Source organism: Anneissia japonica, unplaced genomic scaffold, assembly GCF_011630105.1.
Source record: "Anneissia japonica isolate Jap-2015-1 unplaced genomic scaffold, ASM1163010v1 scaffold26_len2425191_cov177, whole genome shotgun sequence".
Taxonomy (NCBI): domain Eukaryota; kingdom Metazoa; phylum Echinodermata; class Crinoidea; order Comatulida; family Comatulidae; genus Anneissia; species Anneissia japonica.
Genome location: NW_022685220.1, coordinates 469,702 through 493,029, shown reverse-complemented (window position 1 = coordinate 493,029; position 23,328 = coordinate 469,702). Strand labels below are relative to the sequence as shown.

Sequence of the window (23,328 nt, the reverse complement as noted above, 5' to 3'; positions counted from 1 at the left end):
AATCTTAAAATGTTCATTATTAAAATATGTATCTCTCATACTACTGTATATCAGAGGGAAAAAAGATAATTAACACAGATGCTCAACACGAGAAGAAATGTTGACAAAAACTGTATATAATTAAATCCTTCTGACCCTGTTTCAGTAATAACATTTACTCTCTTTATAACTATATCATTTTATCATGATTTCTGACACATTAGCAAAATATCTGACAACTAATCTTTATAATTTGCTTTTTTATTGAGTTGTATCTGTATTACTTTTTTAAATTTTAATGCGAGCTCATAGTTCCCTTCCACTGAAGGATTAATAAACGCTTGACTTTGAACCATTATTTCAAAGTATACAGTATATGCAATGATGCATACTGTGATGATATAGTATGCACCCAAATTAAACCTCTCTCCTCTCATATACGTACATTATACATGCAAAATTATCGCTCTCATCTTGTAAAAAATACTACTAGTAAATGGGTCTTAAAATATTCATATATTTATAAGTCATAAACATTTTGATAGAAATCTTCATTTATAAGCCCATTGACACAAATATTGGTTTTTATCGCTACACATAAAAAACAATCTCTACAAAACACGACATTTTGAAAATACGGACAAAAGTCAGCATTCAATCACACAGCATCTCAATACGAATTACTGGCTTCCACTCTTATCAGATAATTATCCAAAAGAAACAAATAATTTGATTAAAAATACAAAACTATGCAACATAACCACTAACACTTGGAATCATGGCACAATATGTATTCACGGTGTCTATGTATTTATGGTGCAATAGGCATTTACCGCGTAATTTATTGGCACAATATGAATTTGTGGCTCAATAATGCATTCACTGTACACAATTTTAATTTTAGTAATGTGCATTTATGACGCAATATGCATTCACCACACTATAAGCATTCAATTATGCATTCACGCATTATGCAATCACTGCATTCATTGTGCAAGAATAACAATAGCTATAATAATAACAATATTATTCGTAATAAAATGATAAAAGTATTAATAATAATATTTAAAAATAAAAGTAATAAAAAAATTTAATAATAATAGGCCTAATAATAATGTGAATAAAAAATAATACATATGCGAATGAAAACAGTCCGATTAATATACTGCGGACATCAAAAATGCTTTTGGAAAAGATATAAAGGCTTGTGTTTGTGAGTACCAAATCAAAGCACAAGAACCATATAATACCAATATGAAGCGACAGTAATGAGTAATGTTGTTTAGTTCTGATTATATAAGCGTCACCAAAAACTGATTGAGATATAGTTGAAAAATAAAGCTTCATTTAATTACCTGTTCAATGATTTTGGTGCACATTTTCAAAACATAAATGTGTTGAGTTCAAAATAATTATTAGTGTCTATAATAGTTGGTAATAGCAAGGTATTACTCTGTGGGACTATCACAACCCACAACAGCCAATTAAAAGATTTAAAAATCTGGATGTTTACATGATTAGCAGCATTTTGTGGAGACACACACTAAATATTTTTACTTAAACACACTGCTATTTCACTTCACCGTTACATTTAAATCATATTTTCAATTTTTTAAATACCACAGCGATGCAGGTTAGCCTAACTCCTAATTGTGTGTTCAAGTGGGCATGAACTCATTAATTATCAGCTAGAAGTACAAAAAAACTTTATCCTTAAATGCAAACCATGATTAATGGGATAGAATTTATAGGTTAATTGATTGCACACTTGAATAAATTGCTCCAGACACACCGCAAGGGTGAAGCTATGACTTAAGGGTTCTGGGATTACACCCTAGCAAAAAATATGGCCTCCTTTGTAGAATAATAATATATGAGGATTGGAACATCGAATTAAAAAAATTATTCTTAGATTTCCAATGACCTTGCATGAGACTTTGCATTTAATGTGCGACAATTATAATGATGATCAGCAAAAAACCAGTTGTTATGAGGTGATACTTCATTCTTCAAATATTCAATGAGTTCTTCTAAGACTGGAACACTGGACTAATGTACTGTAAAAACCGTACGTCCATGTGATATAAAACGGGCTGTAAGCAAACAGTTAACATTAGTTGATAAAGTCCACACCAATTCTCACCAAAAAAAATTAACTTTCCACTGTCGAATTACTAATGGACTGCTGTCTACAAACATTAGCTTTGTGAGATTTAATTGCTCAGATTAAATTTGGTATTAAAATATACCATCCTTGTTGAATTTTGTTGAAATATATGTTGAGTTGGTTGTCTCTCAGGTGATTAAAAGCACACAATGCTAGCGTTTGTACTCTAAAGATTGAGGTAAACAAATGAGGCTTGCCATCCACAACAAGCGTACTGTCACTAATTGTTAAACTAGGAGTAATTAGCATAAAACTGTGGCAATATATTATATACTTTAGTTCAGAGAAGCCGTAATACTTTTACTCTTAACTTCGGCAATAGTACATAGATTGCAGTAAATAGCCCATAATTTTAAAGCTTAATATGAATATATTAAAAAGCCAATTTTCATGTTTTTGTCGCTGATGCCAGTTTCGGCATGGCAAGCCCCAAATATGTTGTTTGCTTATTTAAAATATTTTGTCAGCGATATTAGAAATGCATGCAAAATTTTGACATTTTTTTTTTTAGCAATTCAGTGAGGATGCACATTTTCCTATAAAAAAGTTTTATGAATATTAAATGACAACATTTCTAAATCCTACTTCGAGCTCGAATACAGGTGTTATATAGTGCAAACATTTCAATCTTAAAAATCTGTGTGTGTGAAATGTGAAAGAATATATTTTTGAACTTGGTAGGATGAAAGGGGTAATATACAAAGTCGAACTTCAAAATTTTGCTACATATTATCTATATTTTTTTTTTATAAAACTTATAGTGTAGCTTCTTTTTTCCTCTTGAAAGCATTATTAATTTGAAAATTCTCTAATCAGTACAACCAGCCCCTTACAGTACTATTACAAAATGTTGTCTTTTGCCTGTGTTTATGTTTGATCGCCACAAAAGTACTTGGTTGATCGGTTGTCAGTTACAGTGTGGGCTAGCATGCCGGTACTTCTGTAACCATTCCTCAATCATTTGGCCAATGATGACAGGGAGACGGCGTGGTTGGGTCTGTTGCGCAACAAGGCTTCCACCGCAGGTCATACGACAATCAAGCCAATCACGAAGAAGTTTCTCTTCTGTTCCAACCTAAATGAAATTTTTTTTAAAGGAATAGAAAGTTAATCATTTGTAGTACTGAAGTAGTATTGACAAAAATAACAATGAAAATTAAACTTATATGGTATTAAGATTACTAGTAAATTGTGGTTTGGCGTAGTGAGAATAAGTTTGGTTTCCCAGCCTTGAGGTTAGGGTTTCAACACCTCGCTGTGCATATCACTTGTGTCCTTGAGCAAGGCACTTTTTCTGCATTTCTTCTCTCCACACAAGAGTATAAGTGGATACCTGGTAGGGTTAATTGAGAAAATGCGGGGGAGCACGTGCTCCCCCCCCCCCACCACTGGATCTGCCTCTGGCCGGGGTCCCAAGTTCCAAAACTTGCAGAAGTGTCCCGGAAACATGTTTTCACTGCTTTATTACCAATTGTCTCATGAAGTCAGTGCCAATGGGTATCACTATGTGCAGTGGCAGATTCAGGGGTCAGGTAGCCAGCCCGGGTCCCCTAAATTTTTTTAAATTATTTAAAAAAAATGGAGAACAAAGAAAAGTCTGAGAGCAGGGGCGGATCCAGTGGGAGGATGCCCCACCCCGTTTTGCCACTAAATTTTAAAATTTCAAGGCATATATTGAAATAAGCACTCCCACTTATCTATTCTGAATATGTTGTGCCTGGTTTACAGAATTATATCTTGGGAAGAAAATATTCAGATGAAATTTCACTGGTTTACATAATCGGGCAAACTATTTACACCAAACAAAGTAAGAATACCTTATTAATTAAAAGGAAATAGTCTCCTTCCAATAAAAAGCCACTTTTGGGACTAGGGTTTTCAATTTTTTTTTAGCAGCTTTAGTCTTGGTTGAGTTTGGAATAATACAGATAAAAGGCATTTGTGAATATGGGACCACAGAAAAGTGGTCCTTAATTAGAGAGGTCTTCAAAATAAAACATTCACTGACTTAGCATATTTATAAAAATTTGTTTAAGCTATCAAGGTTTAATTGACAATCACACAATTTGTCCATATAGAGTACTACAGTGTTACTTTACGATACCACATACTACTTCGTTGCTATCGGCGACACAAAATGCGTTCAACCGACGCCATTTTCTCCACTGACGAACCATTGATCCCAATTTCTAATGTAATTATTAAGAAGTAGTATCTTAATTTTTCTTTGTAAATGTTAATTGATGATTAAATGTGAGTTCGATAACTAATATAATGCAAGCTTTTTGTGTTTTTAGTACATTTTGATGGTAAATTATTAGGTTTTAAAATGCAGAAAGCCTATTCTAAACATTAAGATTATGAAGTTATTCAGGCGTAATGAATGGTAACGAACGTCCAGAGGGTGCCACCTGGTGTTGTGACGATACGACTGTGGTACTCTATATTGGTAAGGTATGACATATATGACTGGCTATGGCAAAACATGCCGTTTGTACCAAAAATTCAAAAAATTGAGTTTTTAGTGTTTTTAGATTCTGCATGAATTATTCTTCTTTAATACAGTGCTTATTTTATGGAAACTGGTTGAGTATTAATATTTAATTCATTGGATATCAGCAATGTAGGTTTTGAGAAAACAGCTTCCAAAGATTTCAAAATCCATAGTTTATTATTAAGATTTGTATTTTCAAAATAATATTAATATACTTTTTAGTTAGATTAAGTGATTCATATTTTGCAGAAACATACCTACTTTAAAAAAATGCAAAAACATGAAAATGTTTAAAATTCTGATTCTGCAACGTTTTGGGTGCTTTTTAGAAATTATAAATTGCGACAAACGGAGGGGGTTTTGCCAGTCACATGGGCAGACAACAAGTATTTGTCACAAAAAACTGAATAGTGTGGACAATGACAAATAGATTCAAAGTCGATGGTAAATGAACTTACTTGCAGAGATGATATGAAGTGAACAGGTAGAATTTTGCCTTCACTATCAGTCAACGGTAGACAGACTGTCCATGCATCATCATCAGCATCAATGTTAGCTCCAGCACCTATGTTATCGTCATTCTCTATTTCCATTGCAACAAGGGCTGAGAAATGTCCACGTGTGTAAGCAAGTGCTATAGGGTTCTTCGAGCAGAAACTAGGCTCCCATAGCAGAGGTAGGTATACACCTGTTTATACAAGCAAAACAGAAGTAGTAGTAAAATACAATGTGCTATGTTTTTTTTTGTGTTTGCCAAATATTCATACTATTTCAGTTTTGTAAATGTTTTGAGCTACATTCTATCATTATTCATATATTTATAAATTAAACAAACATAGAGACAGAAGACTAGCTTTTCTGACTACCATGAAAATAAAATATGTAATTACAATTTGTACAAACATTTTGAATATGCAAAGCATAGGACAGCAACTAAGTTCACTATTGCCAATTCTTGACTTACGTGCCTAAATAATAATAATTTTAAAAAGGCAGTGCTACAGTATATCAATGAAAATGAGATGGAACATAGAAGAGACAAGTTCAACTAGATATGATTGTTAAAGGAAATTTATTGTTGGAAAAACAGCAAATGAAATTTGGCATACATGTATATATTATTCAAAAGTATTTGGGCTGTTGGCTGTCGGGCACGTAATTATACATCGTACATGGTGTTGCACTGGCCACCATGATGTATTAACACATCAAAAACATGACACTTTTATATTGTACGTAGAATCACCGGCAGTAGTGGTAGGAACACAAACTCTCGCACTGACAGTTTATGAATGATATACGTAAGCGATAATCTTCATATGTTTGTTTGTGTATATTCCCACAGGTAATGAATATGATACATATGATGGTGCCCTCACACTCTCTAAACGTGATATGGAAATGGGGTAACAAATAGGGAAAATTGCATGGCATTGGCAGTCAATGTGTTAAGACATTTAAGATGATCATAAGGATACAAATTTGATTAAGGATTCATAATCACCTTGAAATCTTGCAAAACCTAAATTTTCACCTCGGAAGCTCTTAATGAATTTTACACCATAAACAATAATCGGCCTACGCAAGATGTGAGCAAGAACGAAGATGTGGGTCTGTTCTAATGCCGCCCCAGGTTGACCGGCGCGGCTCAGCATCAAAGCCCAATCATGTAACCATTGATCCTCGTCAAGGGAAAAGTGCATGCTCTCTACCTGCATCGACTCATACTCCTTCCAACGGGCATAAAACCTAGAAGAGTGGGATTAATTATATCAATTATCAATTTTCATTTTTTCTTTATTAAAAAACAATTTGAAATTGCAACCATACAATTAAATTGCATGAAATTCACAAAAAGTTCTAAAATTAAATTAATTACAGAAAAACATGGAAAATCTTTATTTTAAAAATATAAATGCAAACAATTACAAGAAAAACATAATTCATCAAAGATTTAAAATATATCAACAATAAAATGTGAAAATTAAAGCAAGTAATTAACAGATAAAACAAGAACAAGGAACATAAAATTCATTGAAAATTGATACACAACAACGGATTTACAATTTAAAAACATTAAAAAGAAAAGAAAAATCTAAATTAACAACAACCCGTTATAATACTTATCAAAAAAACTGCGCATGAAACAACAACCTTAATTGGGATTTCAGAGTTGAAACTGGCAAAATTTGGCTAATTTGGAATGAAAATGATTAGCCAAACTAAGTTTTGATTCGCCAAACCAGAGAGTAAAGAACTGCAACAGATCCGACTCTCAGGGTTTTATTGGAACGAAACCTATCTAAAAAAAAGTATTACCACAAACTGGAGGACACCCTTCAAAAGGTAAAAGGTGTTTGTAAATAGGGCGCCCCCTATCTCCTGGTAGTACTTTTTTCTATTGCCTGCATTCGGCCCCCTGGTAATTCTATACTCTTTGGCCAAACCAACAACGAAATATAAAGTATTTTAATCCGTTCATTGTCTCTCAGAGTTTCCTTATAAAATCATAACTTACTTCATTGAACAGTCTCGCAAACTCTCTCCTAGTGCTCTCCGCAAGACGCAGTCAGCATCGAACACTCCCCATGTTGCCTGCAGAGCTGAGTCTAACAGACAATCACCAGCAGTACGGTTCCAGAGAGCATACAGACGACTCCCTAATCTATCTGTGATTTCCAGACTCCAATTTATGATTGTTGACTCTTGTTCCAACTCTGAATTCAGAAAAAGCAATAATTTAAACATTCTGACAGCAGGCTACTTCACACATCGCCATTTGTGTATTTAGTAATAAATCCCAATATTTTATATTCTCTCAGTGTTACATAACTGCCACATGTTTCAGATTATCCAAAGAGATCTGGTCTCAACTTGAATTCCCATCGCAGTCTACATGGAGTTTGCATAAATGGTGCAGGTTTAACAAATCAGATTCAATACAAGGGAATTTAAATTCACCCTTCCCTTTTGCTTGCATTCATCTTTTACTTTACAGTTTAGGGAATTTGATAATGAATTATTTTGTTGGATGAATAATTAAAAAATATTATTTAAACATTCTGCTCTTTAATAGGTACCAGCCAATTTTGGACTACAAAATGCTGATGAATATTCTTAAGGTCTGGGGTCCTAGCTTTAACCAGTGAAAACTCATAGCTATTACGACACTGTTTTTTCCCACCGCAGACAGGTAGGAAAAGCTATGTTCTCAGTAAACAAATGAATTCTTTGATACATACCTTTTTGTACATCACCATCAAGAAGTTCATCCATTAACTGATTCCTAGTTGAAACTGGCAATTCTTCAATTTCTGTTTTTAAAAGGCGAATCAAATTAATTTTTATTTATCCACTTAAAATGCTTATTATATCATTATCACTGACACTGTCAAATAAGGCATTATCTCTATAGGTGCACTTGAGCAACTGCAAGTACACTGACCAACCATTGATACAATAGACCGCTTCGGTGATGGGCGTCACGTGACCTCACTTGGGTGTTGGATGTAAACAATGGACTGGCACAGCGGAGATTGCTATGTCGGTTGTCCCTTGTTATTGCTGTAAAGATCATCATAATTGCTGTATTTCTTCTTTTGAACATGATTTAAAAAGTTGCTCTAAGAAAGCCGATTGCTGATGTCCCAAAATTCACCACACAAACTTTATGTATGTTACTTCTTGTTCAAGGGAATGTAAGATTTTTCGACAAATGTTTAGGCCCAGGCCCCTGCATATCTACGGCCTATTTAGGTATGCGTAATAGCCTTCGACCCACGAACTACACTACGATTTCTAGGCTAGCTAAGAAATTTGGGTCGGTCGGGCATGGCCAACACAATAATTTTTTTTTTTGCCTAACAACACAAAACCAAGCAGTGTTGAAGGAAAGTACAGTTTGCCCTCCAATTCGAGACCACCTTTGACAGGAAAATTTGGGGTGGTCTTGGGGTTCTGATCAGTTTCCACTTAGAGGGTTAGGTTTGTTATAAAGGTTTGAAGATTTAGTTTGGTTATTTAAAAAGTGGTCTCAAATTAGGGGGGTTTCGAATTGAGGTGCACTATACTTTAGTTTTCTCCGTTGAACACTTTTAATACAGCACTGACAGAAAAGTTGGGAGTGTAAAAAACTTTGAATGAAAAAAAAAAAATGATGAAAGTGTTCTTACCTCCAGGGAGGGTGAATGTTACAATGTCTGTTGCAAAGTAGCAAGGGAAATCCCCTTTTCGTTGCCGCAAATTTGAAGCAATTTCTTTGCGTATACAAGCTGCTAAATCTGGGCACACTTGAGATGGTGGGCGTTTGACAACATGACTCGAAACATCTGTTGTAAGAAGTACAGCTAAAAGATCTTCCCTTTGAAATCGTATGGCAAGGTGAACTAACGTTAGGCCAGCATCAAATGCACTAGGCCTATTCAAAAACAGAGTTTCATCATGAGTGAGCTGGCGGGTAGGATCCCCGCCTGAGCTGAGGTAGGCTTCAACTGGCTGTGTGTCACCGTCTACAACACCAACACACGCATTTAAGAACAACCAGTCAGACTTGCGCAAACGTCTACGAATTTGCTTGACCCGTTTTTCGTGTTCAATATTACTCATAGGCGGAGGTGCTGCGGCTGCTGCCCCCACTTGTTGGAACTCTATATTGCCATCAGGGCTTCTCGGAGGGGAATCTGGTGGAGAACCACGTGAAACAGAAAGGGCACTGACTTTGGTCTCGACAGGTAACCTCGGGCGAGGATGGTGACACAGAATGCACATTTTTGCCTTAGGCCAGTTTTCATATGTGCATGCATGGCAAGACCACTTCTTGGTGGCCAGACTACTTGCTCTGTTTCGTTCATTATTTGAGGGTTGGCATGTTTCCGTGACCCTGTTGATGGTAGATCTGGAAATGGCACGATTGTTTTTGTCGACAACAGAAGCTAGTGAGCCTCTGGGCGTGTAACATGTTGTGCATTTTGTCAAATGTGGCCGGTTAAGAAATGTGCAAGCCCTGCAAGGCCACTGAGCGAGTGAACGAGGTAGGCTGCTCGTCTCTTGTTGAGACATAGAAACCAAAGATGCTTGAGTTGTGGGTGTAATCCACTGGACTGGTCGAAGTGCATGGCACAAGGTACAATGCATAGAACTAAGCCAGTTCATGTAGGTACAATATTCACAAGTCCATTTACCACCATTTCCAGACATTTTCTTCAGCTGGTTGAAAACTGAAAAGATCAATGATTTAGAATTCAGAGGAACAATCAGCATTTTGTTTAAACTTTGCAATACCATACAGACTTGTTAATTAAATCCTAATTGCAAGATGTAGAGATGCAAATTGAAATCTAAATACCTTGCTCCAGAAATAAGTGATCACTTTTTGTGGTCTGTAGGTGTTTACAAAAAAAAAACACTTATAGCGATAATTGTTCGATTTCTGGTTACAATCGATGAACGCATTAGTAGGACACTTTTGCATTACTCACAAATCAAATGACATGCAATATTGTGGTTAATTGACAATGAATTTAAAGACGCAAGCATATTGATGATTTTCATCAATAAAAAAATGATTGACAATGCCATCTTACTAGTTTCAGAAAAACCTAAAGCAAAGACTGGGCTAAACAAAAATTTTTCATTTGAATCTTTATATAGGCTTTGGCTTATTCAATCTTATTAGGGCTACCGTGGACCTAAATAATTTCTTTACACCGCAGTTGCATGGACAGTGGTTCATATTCCGGACTGAAAACCTATCTGTAGTGGAATACGACAATCACAAGTTGCGTGGAGTCACAATAGAGGTTGGAGAGGATGTAGCGAGGACAAAGAAGTCCTTGGTGAGAAGTGCCAAGTATCATAGTTTTTTTTGCATTTTGTGTTGTATTTAACAACCTGAAATAAAGAAGCAAATAAGTTATCTATGAAAACAAAAGAAACCAATGATTGTGATTCTTTCCCCTTGGCATTCAATACTTTTCAGTACTCTTGATTGACGATGGTTATGATAATTTTATCAAATATAAATCACTTTCACTTTCCAACAAATCAGTTTGATGTTCTGTAAAAAATCAAAAATATATCCAAGAAAAATTAATACACTATTCCAAAATAACAGTATGAAAATTGTGAAATTTGACCTTAATGTACAAAAAGTGCTTTTCGCTAGGTTAATACATACAGTATTAGGAATCAACAAAAAAAAAAATTAAATCTGGGAAATTATATTTTTTCTATTTTTATTCAATTTTTTAAAGTCATTTTCGTCTTATCTCTTCGGATGTTGCCAAATGCGAGCACGCTAGCCGAAGAAAGTGAAGGCTTCTTTACATGACGCTACCACAGTTTCTCCATTGCCCGATGGATGCTGGCAGCAACAACATAGTATAGCAATTCAGTGTATGAGTTAGAACGAACGAAAAATGCATTTTTCAGGATATATGCAATCCAATTCAACGGTCTTAATATTACATTTAGGCAACTATAATGTTCACTAAATGATTACTTGCCGAGTAATTATTCGATTCATTTAAAAAAAAAATGCAATAAATATTTGTCAAAGTTAGCGTAGCGACACCGAGTGGTTAACAGAATATTTTTACAGGCTTATTGAAGACCCTTCATTCCGGCAGGGACGATGTCGTCACACACTTTCAATTTCTTGTCTTTTATTTATTTATTTTTTTTGTCAATTCCTCCTAATATATATAACTATGCCATATGAGTTATTACACAATAAATGGACATGGTATCGTGACATTTTCATGGAAAAATAGAGTACAGAGGATTTAGGCTAAACTCTGTGCAACAAAAGATATGATATCAATGTTTTTCAAAAAGGTGTGTGATAAGATAGTTAAATGTTTTCCAAAAGAAATATGCATGTTTGTATCTTAAAACACTACATCCTATTCCCTTGTAACAGACGAACAGGTTCTTGACATACATTTGAGTCAATGACCTTCCATTGTGGATGCACCAAAAATAAAAGGCAAGGTATCATTACCAATTTGATAAACATTTAAAAATAATACTGTACATATATTTCTTCTTAGGAGTATTGGGCCATTTTGAACTTCCTCAATAAATGTTACACCCGTTACAAAAACCATCAAATTGCATATTTTTTTAATAAAAAAAGAGTTTTATTTTTCTTTCTAGTGTTTTATCTTATTAGTTTCCTATATATTTCATAGAAATAATGAGCTCTATCCTTATAATACAATTTAAAAAAATTTATACTATGAAATATGGCTAAAAAGTACGTCAATTATTTTTTTTTTTTTACTGTGAATTATATGATCATGAAATGATTTTTATTATGTAGACTCATTTATATGATAATATACATGTAAAAATATTACATTAAACAATAAAATCTTTAGTTATACCTTGCGAAAAATATTGCTTGGGGCATGTCTATTTACTGTGAAATTGCTCATGTATGAATTTCATCAGTAGCTTTCATATTTTTGGCACAACAAAAATAAACATAACCAGTAGGCCTAGCCTATACTGATTTCCTAGTGCATTTTGATATATTGGCCAAATTTTTTTGCCTACCAGGGTAGTGCGAAGAGAGAGGGTAGTGCGAAGAGAGAGTTTAAGCCAGGCCAATGCAAACACCAAAAGGAAGCAATAGCCAATGCCTTCTTTAATTTACAATTCGTGACATAAAGACTAGCCTAGGGTACGCTGACCAATCATTGGCCGGATGCCATTTATTGGGAGGCCAACAACCTCATTACTTATAATTAATTAAGTACATTTACGCACTGTCAATGTTCGCAACATCTTATATGATTTTATTAATAATGTAAAAACAACACGAAAGTCTCCATCTCTTTCACTGCAAAATTTACCGATATCTCCATGATACAAAACACCAAGCCTAAAAACCCTGACGTGAAATTTGATACCAAAATTGAGCCAATCACTAACTACAGCCTTTCCCATTTCCGGAAGAGGGAAAAACTTAATTCCAAATAAATCCAGACATGTTGAATAATATTGCCTTGAGTAACCACATACCCAAGGCTTTCAGAACAGTTCATTTTTATGATTTCAAATTGAATAGCGTGTTAGAGGGGGTGTGCCGACAATTGGAATAACGACATGTAAATTTCCATATCTTGGCATGTGGTATTTTACAATACGAGCATTATAAACAGTTTGTAAATCTTTATTTTAACTGATGTGTTTCTCAAAATAAAAGCTATTGTTTGTGTTTCTCTCTCTTTTTTCACACAAAATGCTTTATCTACCAAATTACACATTGGTAGGAGCAGAAAGTAGGCTAATAACTTGCTAGTACCGTTATGGTAGAGGGAAATTTTTGAATCGCACGTCAAATTACAGGGACAATTTGGCAGCAATAGTATCTAGGTGAAGGCCAATGCTATCTAATAGAAACTTCAATTTACTTCATAAGTTACAGTACCTTGGATTAGATTATATTTATTTATTTGTCAAAGATGGCTCAAACTCAACCACCCCCACCCTCAACTAAACCATGTGTTTTTACTCATCATCATAAAACTGTGTTAATGATGATATTGATGATGGTAATGATTATAAAAATAATGAAGATAATTATTAATAATAATAATTAAACAATTGTATTAAACTTGATATAGAGGTCTTTGCTAGAGATGTCTCCAAAAATTCATCCACCTAAAAAAAATACAAAGAAAAATATAATATTTCATTATTTTTCTTGATCAAATGAGACTTTATAAAAACTTATCTAAATAGCTTGAAATCCAATAAACATAACAGGATAGGATAGGACCAACAAAAATATTCACACTAAATAAGGGGAAGTTCCTTCCTATAATGGGCTGTAAAAACGGTTGCCGGATATTTGGTGCCGACATCTGGTTCGCGCATGCCCAAAGTAGGTATGAAAAACTTCGGTTGTTATCAAGTAATTAATTAAGTAATGATTGTACAGTATATTTTTTTATCATGGTGAATATACTATTACACTATTTAATGACAGTAATTATATTCATGTTGAAGTATATATAATCCTATATTCCATGTGAACATAATTTTTGTGTTACCTGGCGAGGATTGGTCAGCGTGCCCTAGGCCTAGTAGGCTAGAGAAGCTTAGAATAAGAGAGTAAGACTGGTGTAGCATTAGTCTGTAGGCCTAGCTAGCCACTGGACTGCTAGCTACTAGGCCTACTCTAACTAGGCTAGAGCCTAGGCTAGTAGGTAGTAATAAAAAAAAATCTTAAATAAAGCCTCCCTGCTGGGCCTAAAGCAGTCATACCCATCATTATTAGCAGAGTTGTATAGTATCAAACTAGGCTATTTACTACATATTCTAAGAATAGGCCTACTATACTAAATTTAAATAGAGATGAGACGGCCAATCCGCACATACCTTTACTCCATCCAAGACACGAAGCCTAGGCTAGGCTAGGCCCTATGCCTATCCCTTGATAAGTTAAATGGCTGTTCAGCCCGTCTGCTGGGCTAGCAAATGCCAGCCGATTTTGCAGCTTTACGACTTCCAAAACACGAAAAAGGCCCTCGAAATGCTATACCACCATCATTAATCCCTTTAAATCAATTACGAAAACAACCAGTTTTCTTATGTCACTAAACAACAATGGATACTCTTGGTTTTGAAAGGCTAAAGCCTACTTCAATTTTTTTCAGCCATTTTTGTTTTGATGATCACTGGCAAATATTTACGTCATCACTGTCATGCGCGTAACTGTGTTCAGATGATCGAAAAGGGTGGGAGCAGGACAAGGGAGGGGAGTTTTGCCAGTGCCGATTTTGCAATGATTTTTATATGTACAGTTTTAAGTCCTTGCTTGGTTTTAAACAATAAATCATAGTAATCAAGTAATGATGCTGATGATGATATAATAATAATAATTTAATACTATTAAACCTCGAGGTCGGGGGTTCAAAACTCTCGCTGTGCAAGTCGCTTGTGTCCTTGGGCAAGGCACTTTATCTACGGTTGTCTCTCTCCACCCAGGAGTAAAAGTGGGTACCTGGTAGGTTCAAACACAGCCTGCGCTGAATACAGCAGCTGCAACATTATGGAATTCCCCTATGGGGCCTGAGTGTGTGTTCCATATGTGCTTGATCCAGTGATCCGGGGTAATAATGTTCAGCGCATAGAGAAGTTTGATATGCGCTATATAAGTATACAATAATAATAATAATAATAATTAATAATAATAATAATAATAATAATAATAATAATAATTATTATTATTATTATTATTATTATTATTATTATCAGTATTTTATTATTATTATTATTATTATTATTATTATTATTATTATTATTATTATTATTATTATTATTATTATTATGGCCTATATCTATACATCTATACTTACCAGTACTGTATGTTTGTAAAACAGAACAGGGCATTTCCTCATTGCAGGAAAATGTTTAAATTACAAATATAATTATAAAAGTCGTTAAAAAAGTACAAAAATGCATGAAAAGCAAAAAAAAAAAGAATCACACGAAAGAAAATTATGAAATAAAACAAATAAACATGTCCTTTAGGCATGTGTATGCACAGCAACATATCAAAAACTGAAATTTCAAATATCGTTTCAATTTTTGGTCTCTCATCGGACTAGTAAAAAAAACCATATCTGACCACATTTTTATATTTAAAGCAATCTCCTTTAACATTACGATATCATCATACGTGCTCAAATCATACCCACTACATGCAAGATCATATTTGATAGGCCTAAGATTCAAACAAATTCATTTGGTGTCCACCCCACTACCAAGAAGAAACGTAGAGCTATTATAGGCCTACTGTGTTTAAAGCCTGTTTCCCACTAGGCGAATTTATTCGCGCGAATCGAAAGCGTCGGTTCATGCGCTTGCGCATTCACATTTCTATCGGAGTTTTTGCAAAGCAAAAATATGCGCAACCAATCGGAGCTCATGATTTGCGCGAATAAAAGCCTAGAGGAAAACCAGTCAGGGCTTATTCGACTATACTAAATTAAACTTTTGATTTTAAACTTGGATCTAGACTTAGTCCACTTTGCAAAAGTTTGCCGAATATCCAAAGTGCCAACTTAACAACTGTGACCCACATTTGCCGATTTACAGTTCCGAAAGTGGATTTAAAAGTAATATCAATACCAGCAGCATAAAATTCAATGGAACACTCTTTGTGGCACTATATTAATACTAAATCTGGACAAGTAGTTGTATAGGCCTATGACTCCGTCACTTTCACAAACCATCCCTGAGCCTGTCTTCCAGTGAAAGTTGTAAGTGAACATTTATTCGTCGAAAGATGAATACTAATTTGCTGTTAATGTCACCTGCCCTTGTGGTGCTCCATATTTCTCAAATTTTATTTTTTTTAAATCAATTAATTAATGCTTAAAAAAACTCATTCTACCGCCGCCACATGCCTTCATCGAGGTACAGTATAGATACTCGCGCGAATAAGCGCCTCGTTTGAATAAGCGCCCTCTCGAAATAAGCGCATCACATTTTCTTCTTACGTCAATTTCAAAATTAGGATATTTTTTTCTGGACAGATGAGAGCTCCCTGGACAATATTTCCCAACTTTCTTCTTCTTACATTATCCCCTACTTCTCTTTCTCTTTGTGCATTGTGACATTGTGCACCGGTAGCACGTTCTCATCTGAGTTTGAAAGAGACCCTGCAATGATCCTACTAATCTCAATCGCCAGATGGTAAACAAGGTTCAAGCTAATCTCTTTTTCCTTCAAAAATCGCCCCTTGAATTTTCCAAGTTCCCATAAGAACCCCTCAATTTTCATCTATTTCCATAAGCGCCCCATATTCAACTCTGTTTCCATAAGCGCCCCGTTTGAATAAGCGCCGCGTTTAAATAAGCACCCCTAAAAAAATACAAATTTAAGCGCCCGGATGCTTATTCGCGCGAGTACGGTATTGGATGAAAAATATAATCGACTGTGACCTGATCAGATCCTTTGTTAGGCCTATTGCCATTTATAAATAATGCCTCGACTCTGCTGACCACATCCTTCTATTAAATTAATTATACCGTTTCAAAATTTAAACTGATACAACGAAAACAAATTATTGGGTCAGATAAAGCAATTTACCTGCTTATATCACAAGGAGTGTGTTGAACCAATATTATGTTTATTCTTTCTACATTTACTTCCCTAGAATGCATATCCAGGATTTTGCAGCATATTTGATGATGATGATGATGGTGGTGGTGATGATGGTGGTGGTGGTGATGATGGTGGTGGTGGTGAAAGGCCTAATTATGTTAAAGCATGATGCTGTAGCCATCCCGTATCATGATGATAACATGGTTACCAAGGGATGTTGACACCTGTCTACCACGCTGAGGTAACATCCTCCGACTTCAGACTGGAGTTATAATGTTTTCCTATTTTCTGAGCATATTTTTATATGTTCACGATTTATTGGTTGAAATACCGGTATCTTATCATAATTATATAGAATAATGCTAGGAAGTTTAATTTTATACAGTGACTATTATTATTATTATTATTATTATTATTATTATTATTATTATTATTATTATTATTATTATTATTATTATTATTATTTGAGGGTTTTATGACGAAATAATTATAATAATATTAATTCTTGCGGTACACCAAGTAGATAGTTCTGAAAAGAACTGTTGTTTGTTGAGAATGAGTTGCTTCAATCGTCTTCAAGAGAATAATATCTTGGAACATGGACATGAAGCATAACTTTGGAATCTCTGCATCTCTTGGGTGTAAAGTCTGATTGTTAATCAGTTTCGCATGTTTGTACACTGACGCTCAAAATCTCTGACTAGATATAGATGATGTAATCATGGAGCCTATATGACTGTTATCACTATTTATTAGTCCTATAAATGCGTATAGACTTAAACCTACATACTAATATTCACATCATCTTATTACACTTTTATGAATGCCTAATGGTAAGTATTATTTTTTCTTTATATTTTAGTTTTTTTTGTTTTTTTGTTTTTTTTTTGTTAGTTTTTTTTTTAGGTATTAGGAAGAAGGGGAAAGGAAAGAAAATGTAATTAAAAGGAAAAGGGAGACTAAAGAAAGAAAAGGTATGTAAATAGGAATCACGGAAAGTTAAGGAAGCATAGAATGAAAGTAAAAGAGAAGATAAGTAAGTAATTAGACGGTTAGATAATACTAAAATAGAAAACAAAAACAAGGAACGTGAAAGTGAAATATAAGGTCAGCTAACATATTTTTTCCCTCTAGGGTCCTTCCTTTGTTTTGCACTGTTGAAGCATGTCAACATGTGGTAGTCAATGACAGCTACTTGTTCTGTTGATTCAGAACGGTTAAGAACTTTATTATTATTTATACTATATTTATCTGATTAATAGATGCAACAATTTGTAATACTTCAAGACAAACCGAGTGCAAGTTCATGTGTTTGATCCAATGAGGAAGGGTGCGGAAATAATGTGAAGCAAAGGCCCCGAGACTTCCCAAAAGGAATTTTTAGGTTTCAATCATTTCTTAGAAGTATGCTATTGAATTTTGTTTTAATTAGGCGGTATTATGAACTTGTAGCGCATTTGTGTCATGATATATGGGGAAATTTGAATCAATAAAGGCCTAATCGTTTTCTTTTCTTGTCATTTTGTTTTTGTTTTGTTTTATTTTTTTGTTTTTTGTTCTTGTTTTTGTTATTTTTTGGGGGTGGGGTGGGAGGGGGTTCTAACTAGGGATATTATTCTTAATGATTCATATCGAACTATAAATGTCAACTATTAAGGAGGTCGAAATTGTATTAAATCAAGTCATATCAGTTTCTTCTATTTCTTTTCATTGATGCTCACTATCATTTGTAAAATCTAAACGATTACGCTAACATTAACGGAAATTTTTAAATGTCCAAAAGATAAAAAAGGGCAAAAAACGTTGAAATAAACAGATTTGATTAAAAGGAAGTAGGTAGTGCTCAAAAAGGAAAGCCAAGTTAAAAACAAGAAGAATTCACTTGACACTTGTGACGAGCGCGTGCCCTGAATAATATCAAAACAAATTTCCAAAAAAGACACAAACAAACGCACACATTTCATGAGCAGTAAATTTAAATCAGAAGAGCACGGAGGTGGCCGGGCGCCAGAAATAAACGAACAGGCCCGTAGGCAGGGGATGTAGAGGGAGGGGACGCACCCCACCCCCAATTTCTAAAAGGTCCATTCTTTTAAGGCCCTATATTATTTCACAAAATCGTTCCTAATTATCACGAATGCTATAACATGCATTGCATTATATATATTTTGCCAGCTTTTCTAACCGTTGATTTTTAATATGTATTAAATTTGTTGGAAATTAATAGGCTCCGGTGATTGCAGATTGATCCATGAACAAAGTTATCTGTAGGCCTATAGATGTACAGAATATAACGTTACTACTTCAGGCCCCAAAAGCATTCAAATTAATGAAAATTGAAATAAATATTCTCGAATTATGTGTTTGAGAAATCCATTAAAGACCCTCAAAATGCTACATTGTCGGAGCCTCTGGGGCTTTTTCCACAACCCCCCTCCAGGCCTCTGCCCCTGGACCCTAAAACTTCCAAAAATCCACTTGTTAAAGTCAGGCTCCGGAGGAAAAAAAATTTGATATGTTGTAGCACTGATTTTTCTTAAGACAGAAAAAAGTTGTCTGACGAAAAACTGGGAAACGGTGAATGAGATACATATTTTTGAATATTTAAAAACTGGGGAGAAAAAAGGCCGTAACCGCCCCTTTTTACACCTTTTCCCCCCAGTTTTTAAATATTCAAAAAATGATATCTGTTGGAAATCCGTACTCGCCCAAAGGAGGGGGGTCAGGACCACCTGACCCCAGATCCACCAATGTGAAATGCTAGAAAATGTAACTCGGTCGTGGACTGGATAAATACTCTCCTTCCCCTCCCTCTCCTCCTTCTTCCCTCTTTTTTTTCTTGCATTTATTTCCAATCATAAAAAAATCTGCATAGACATTATATAGGCCCTATTTTCTGTCAAAGTAAAAATACTTTCTAGCCTGTAGGTTACAGGTTAAATACACTAATACTAATAGGTTATTTAATAAAACATTTAAAAAAAAAAATACAAAAAAAAAAAAAACAGAACAGTCAAAAATAGGAGTCAATCGAAATATGACCTTTTTCAGTTAGCAAATGTTCATTAGTTGAATGAATGGTGGATGGGTCGCCAAGTTACGGTGCCCTTTCAACAAGTATTGAAATTACTTCTTTGATTTTAACATTTTAACTCAAATATGATGGCTTCAAAGGTAAATGTTACTTTTCTGTTATTAATTTTGTTAGTTTTGGTAACCTTATGTATAACTGATTCCCAGTCAAAATAACTATCTTGAAAATATTTTTCCAATACTTATGATTCACATTCAATATCTTTGTCTTGACTGTGTATGCCTAGTGTGTTTTGGAATTTATCTTTAACAAACAATTCACTTCTTGTGATAATGCTTTTATTTTAATTAATCTTTCGCGAAATTTTAGGTATTGCAGGACATATTGTTTTAGCCTACATTTTATTTTTTGTTTCGTTATTATCAGCCAGGGACGTATCCATGGAGAAGCCGTGGGAGCTGCGGCTACCCACACCCCTTGTACACAGTGTTAACATTTCAAAGCTTGTTCTTGCAGCCAATACAAATTCATTCCTGGGATCACTGAAAATGTATACTTCTAAAACATGTAAATAGGCATGGATCAGCACACGTTATACTCGCCTTGGCAATCTAACGTTATACATACATATTAGACCAAATAGGCCTACTATATTATTATAACACATAGGGCCTTAGCCTTAGCGTGATTTTTTACACAAATTACAAATACAAATTGAACATGGTATGTTATAAATCATTTTGCTGTCATACGCTATGTGATGTTACAGACAACTCCGAAGACGACGTGTAACTTTTATGCAATAACAAAATTAAAACAAAACACGGATGGTGTTGATTTAAATGCTGTAAAATTTCTAATTGACTCTTTATGTTTGTGACCCCTGCTCTGATAAAAAAAAAAACCCACCATAAGGTCAAACAAAAAACAATTTGAGGGTCGGAATTTTATTTATTTATTTATTTTTTTACTACAACGAAAAATACTTTTGTAATTAGCTAAAAAGGCTAGAATGGCCTTTCGACGGCAGACGATGCGACAGTGTTATGCAATCGTTTCAATATAGATTTAAAAATGATCTTTGTTGTATTTTTGTGTATTTTATACTTTTTGTATCTACATTATTAATAAAGAAAAAAAAAATTCCTACCGAGCTACCCATTTTCCCCCCTAAAACGTGGCCAACACAAGATTTTTTTTGGCCTAATGATGATGACAATGATGATGATGATGATGATGATGATGATGATGATGACGATGGTGTTGATAAAATAATAATAGATTGTAATATTAATAATATCAAAAAGTGAAGAAAATTTGGCTAAAGGCGAAAAAGAAAGTTGTGATTTGTTGATCATTATTATTATTGTAGGCCTAGTTAAAGCTAGTAAGCTTATAGGCTATAGTTAGCCTAAGTTGTGTCCTGGATATTGTACCATAGATCCTCATAGAAGATCACGAGAAATTTGTTGGCGCTTCATTTTGACTATATAACGGTTATGTGATGATGATGAATTTTACTATATAAAATTGTTTTTCCGGCCATCTACAGGTACTATTTCCTCATATTTTCTCACCTCAGCGCCCCAGTGAAATTGTTAGGCTTATTAGGCTATTATTTATGATGCGTCTATTGCAATTTTCAGTTTGTCCAAAACAGTCATAAAAACGTTCAGAGTGCGCACCTCCCAGGGGAATTCGCCGCCTGGACCCAATTTGGGTCGGCTTCCCCAGCTGTAGGAGGGGATACCCCATTCCCGCTCGGTACTACGTGCCTCGCATCGGCTCCACTACCCCCCACCACCCCCACCCTTTCAAAATCCTAGTCCCTCAGGATTAGGCCACCGACTGGTCTTCATTTATAGCTTCACAATCAAGCAACTTGCACTGAGACATGGCCCATTTAACTTCTTCATATGTGGTTATTTATATACAATTCGACATTTTATAAGCTTGAGCATGTTCCAGCAAGTTGCACAAGTCTCAGTTGAATATCTACCAGATTTAAACTGGATGTCTCTGTCGAATCAAAAGCCCTCAGGCTTTTTATTGCACTTTTAACGTTGTTATTGTTGCCTCAGATTGGGTATTTTAAAGAATCACAAACAAAATTCATCTCTGATTTGCCATAAATTTGAATTTGCCACTCTTCAAAAAGTTTCTGATTTGTCCATTTGAAAGTATCAAAATTGCCATTCAAAAATTTTGTTTTTTTTTGTTTTTTTTTGCCAAAACATTTCAACGGGCATCTCATTTTTTTTTTGCCAAAACATTTCAACGGGCATCTCAAAATTACACAATAAATCACAGGTCACTTGGGTAGGCCTATTTATACTGGTGAAGTTCATGTATCAAATTAATTCTTCAACAATATTGATATAACTGCTTTTTTTTTTTAACTTAACCTCCTTATAGAGGTCATGGAAAACTACGTCATTTGTGATTGACCAATCACAACACACTATTCAGGTGATTGGTTAGTTTCTGTTTGCACTCAGGCAGCAACACTATTTGAAAATTGAAATGTGAGCTAGCCGCCTGCAAAAGGAGCGAAAGTTGAGGTGTGTATCTATTGTTGTAAGCCTAGAATTCCTAATTTCAGTGAACTTTAAAACAAATTGAAACGTTGGTGTTATTGTTAATCTCTGATACTTTAGTACTGTAAGTGCATTAGCACTAAAATTAGCATTTATGAAGCCTAGAGTCTTATGTTTTAAGAGTAAGACGGATTGTTGTTTGCTGTAGGCCTAGGGGGCCTAGGCTAGGCTAGGCCTAGGCTAGGGCCCTAGTCTAGGTAGGAGACGCGAGCTATACGTAGGGTAGCTAGGACGTCCTAGGCCTAGACACTGGGCCTCTGCCTCCTTCCTAGCTAGGCCTCCTCGGTCTATTCTTCTATAGGTAGTTAGTGTTCTTAATTTTAAAAAAAGATAAAGTTTTGTGGACATATCCTGTGGTTGTGATTTTCCATCCGTGCAAAGTAACTTTTTTAGCCTAGGCCTAGGTCAGGTCCAGGGGTGTAGGACCGGTTCGGCCGTACACTTGTTCGGCCGTATGATATTCAATGCCCAAATAAGGGTTATTGTATGGAACGCCGTGTAGTGTATAATCAAAGCGTGAATTGGATGTCACTGTACAAGAGACAGGTACTGTACAGTGCAATGTTGACCGCGGGTTAGGTGGTGGTGCAGGGGAACCTTATAATAAAAATAACGATTACTAATAAAAATGTGTTGTTTGTTGTTACTTCTACTGGTGGTGGTGTACACAGGTGGTGGTGGTGTAAAAACGTTTTTGTTTGTTTTTACTTCCACTGGTGGTACACGGGAACCTAATACAGTCGAGTCCGCCAAAGTCGAATTCGCGTCAGTCGAATTTTTGAAAAAGTCCTAATTCTTTCCTATGTTTTACTGTGTAAATTGTTTGTTTAATTCGAATTTTTATAAGTCGAATTTCGGCTATATCGACGGAATTTTCCGGTCCGGATAAGCCGATTTTAAAGTAATTTCAACCACACAAGTCGAAGTTCCGAATTTA

At 34.9% G+C, this 23,328-nt stretch overlaps 1 protein-coding gene across 1 annotated transcript; it reads right to left on the bottom strand.

The window, feature by feature from the left end:
* Positions 1-236: 236 nt before the first annotated feature.
* On the bottom strand, positions 237-14,329 carry LOC117108724 (ubiquitin thioesterase Zranb1-like). The gene is made up of 7 exons (XM_033250850.1): positions 14,028-14,329; positions 8,813-9,856; positions 7,883-7,954; positions 7,159-7,357; positions 6,145-6,389; positions 5,099-5,328; positions 237-3,221 (listed from the first exon to the last, which is right to left on the bottom strand). Exons 2-7 carry the CDS (start codon positions 9,834-9,836, stop codon positions 3,054-3,056), a joined length of 1,938 nt encoding a protein of 645 aa, XP_033106741.1. The 5' UTR covers positions 9,837-9,856; positions 14,028-14,329; the 3' UTR covers positions 237-3,053.
* Positions 14,330-23,328: the final 8,999 nt, after the last annotated feature.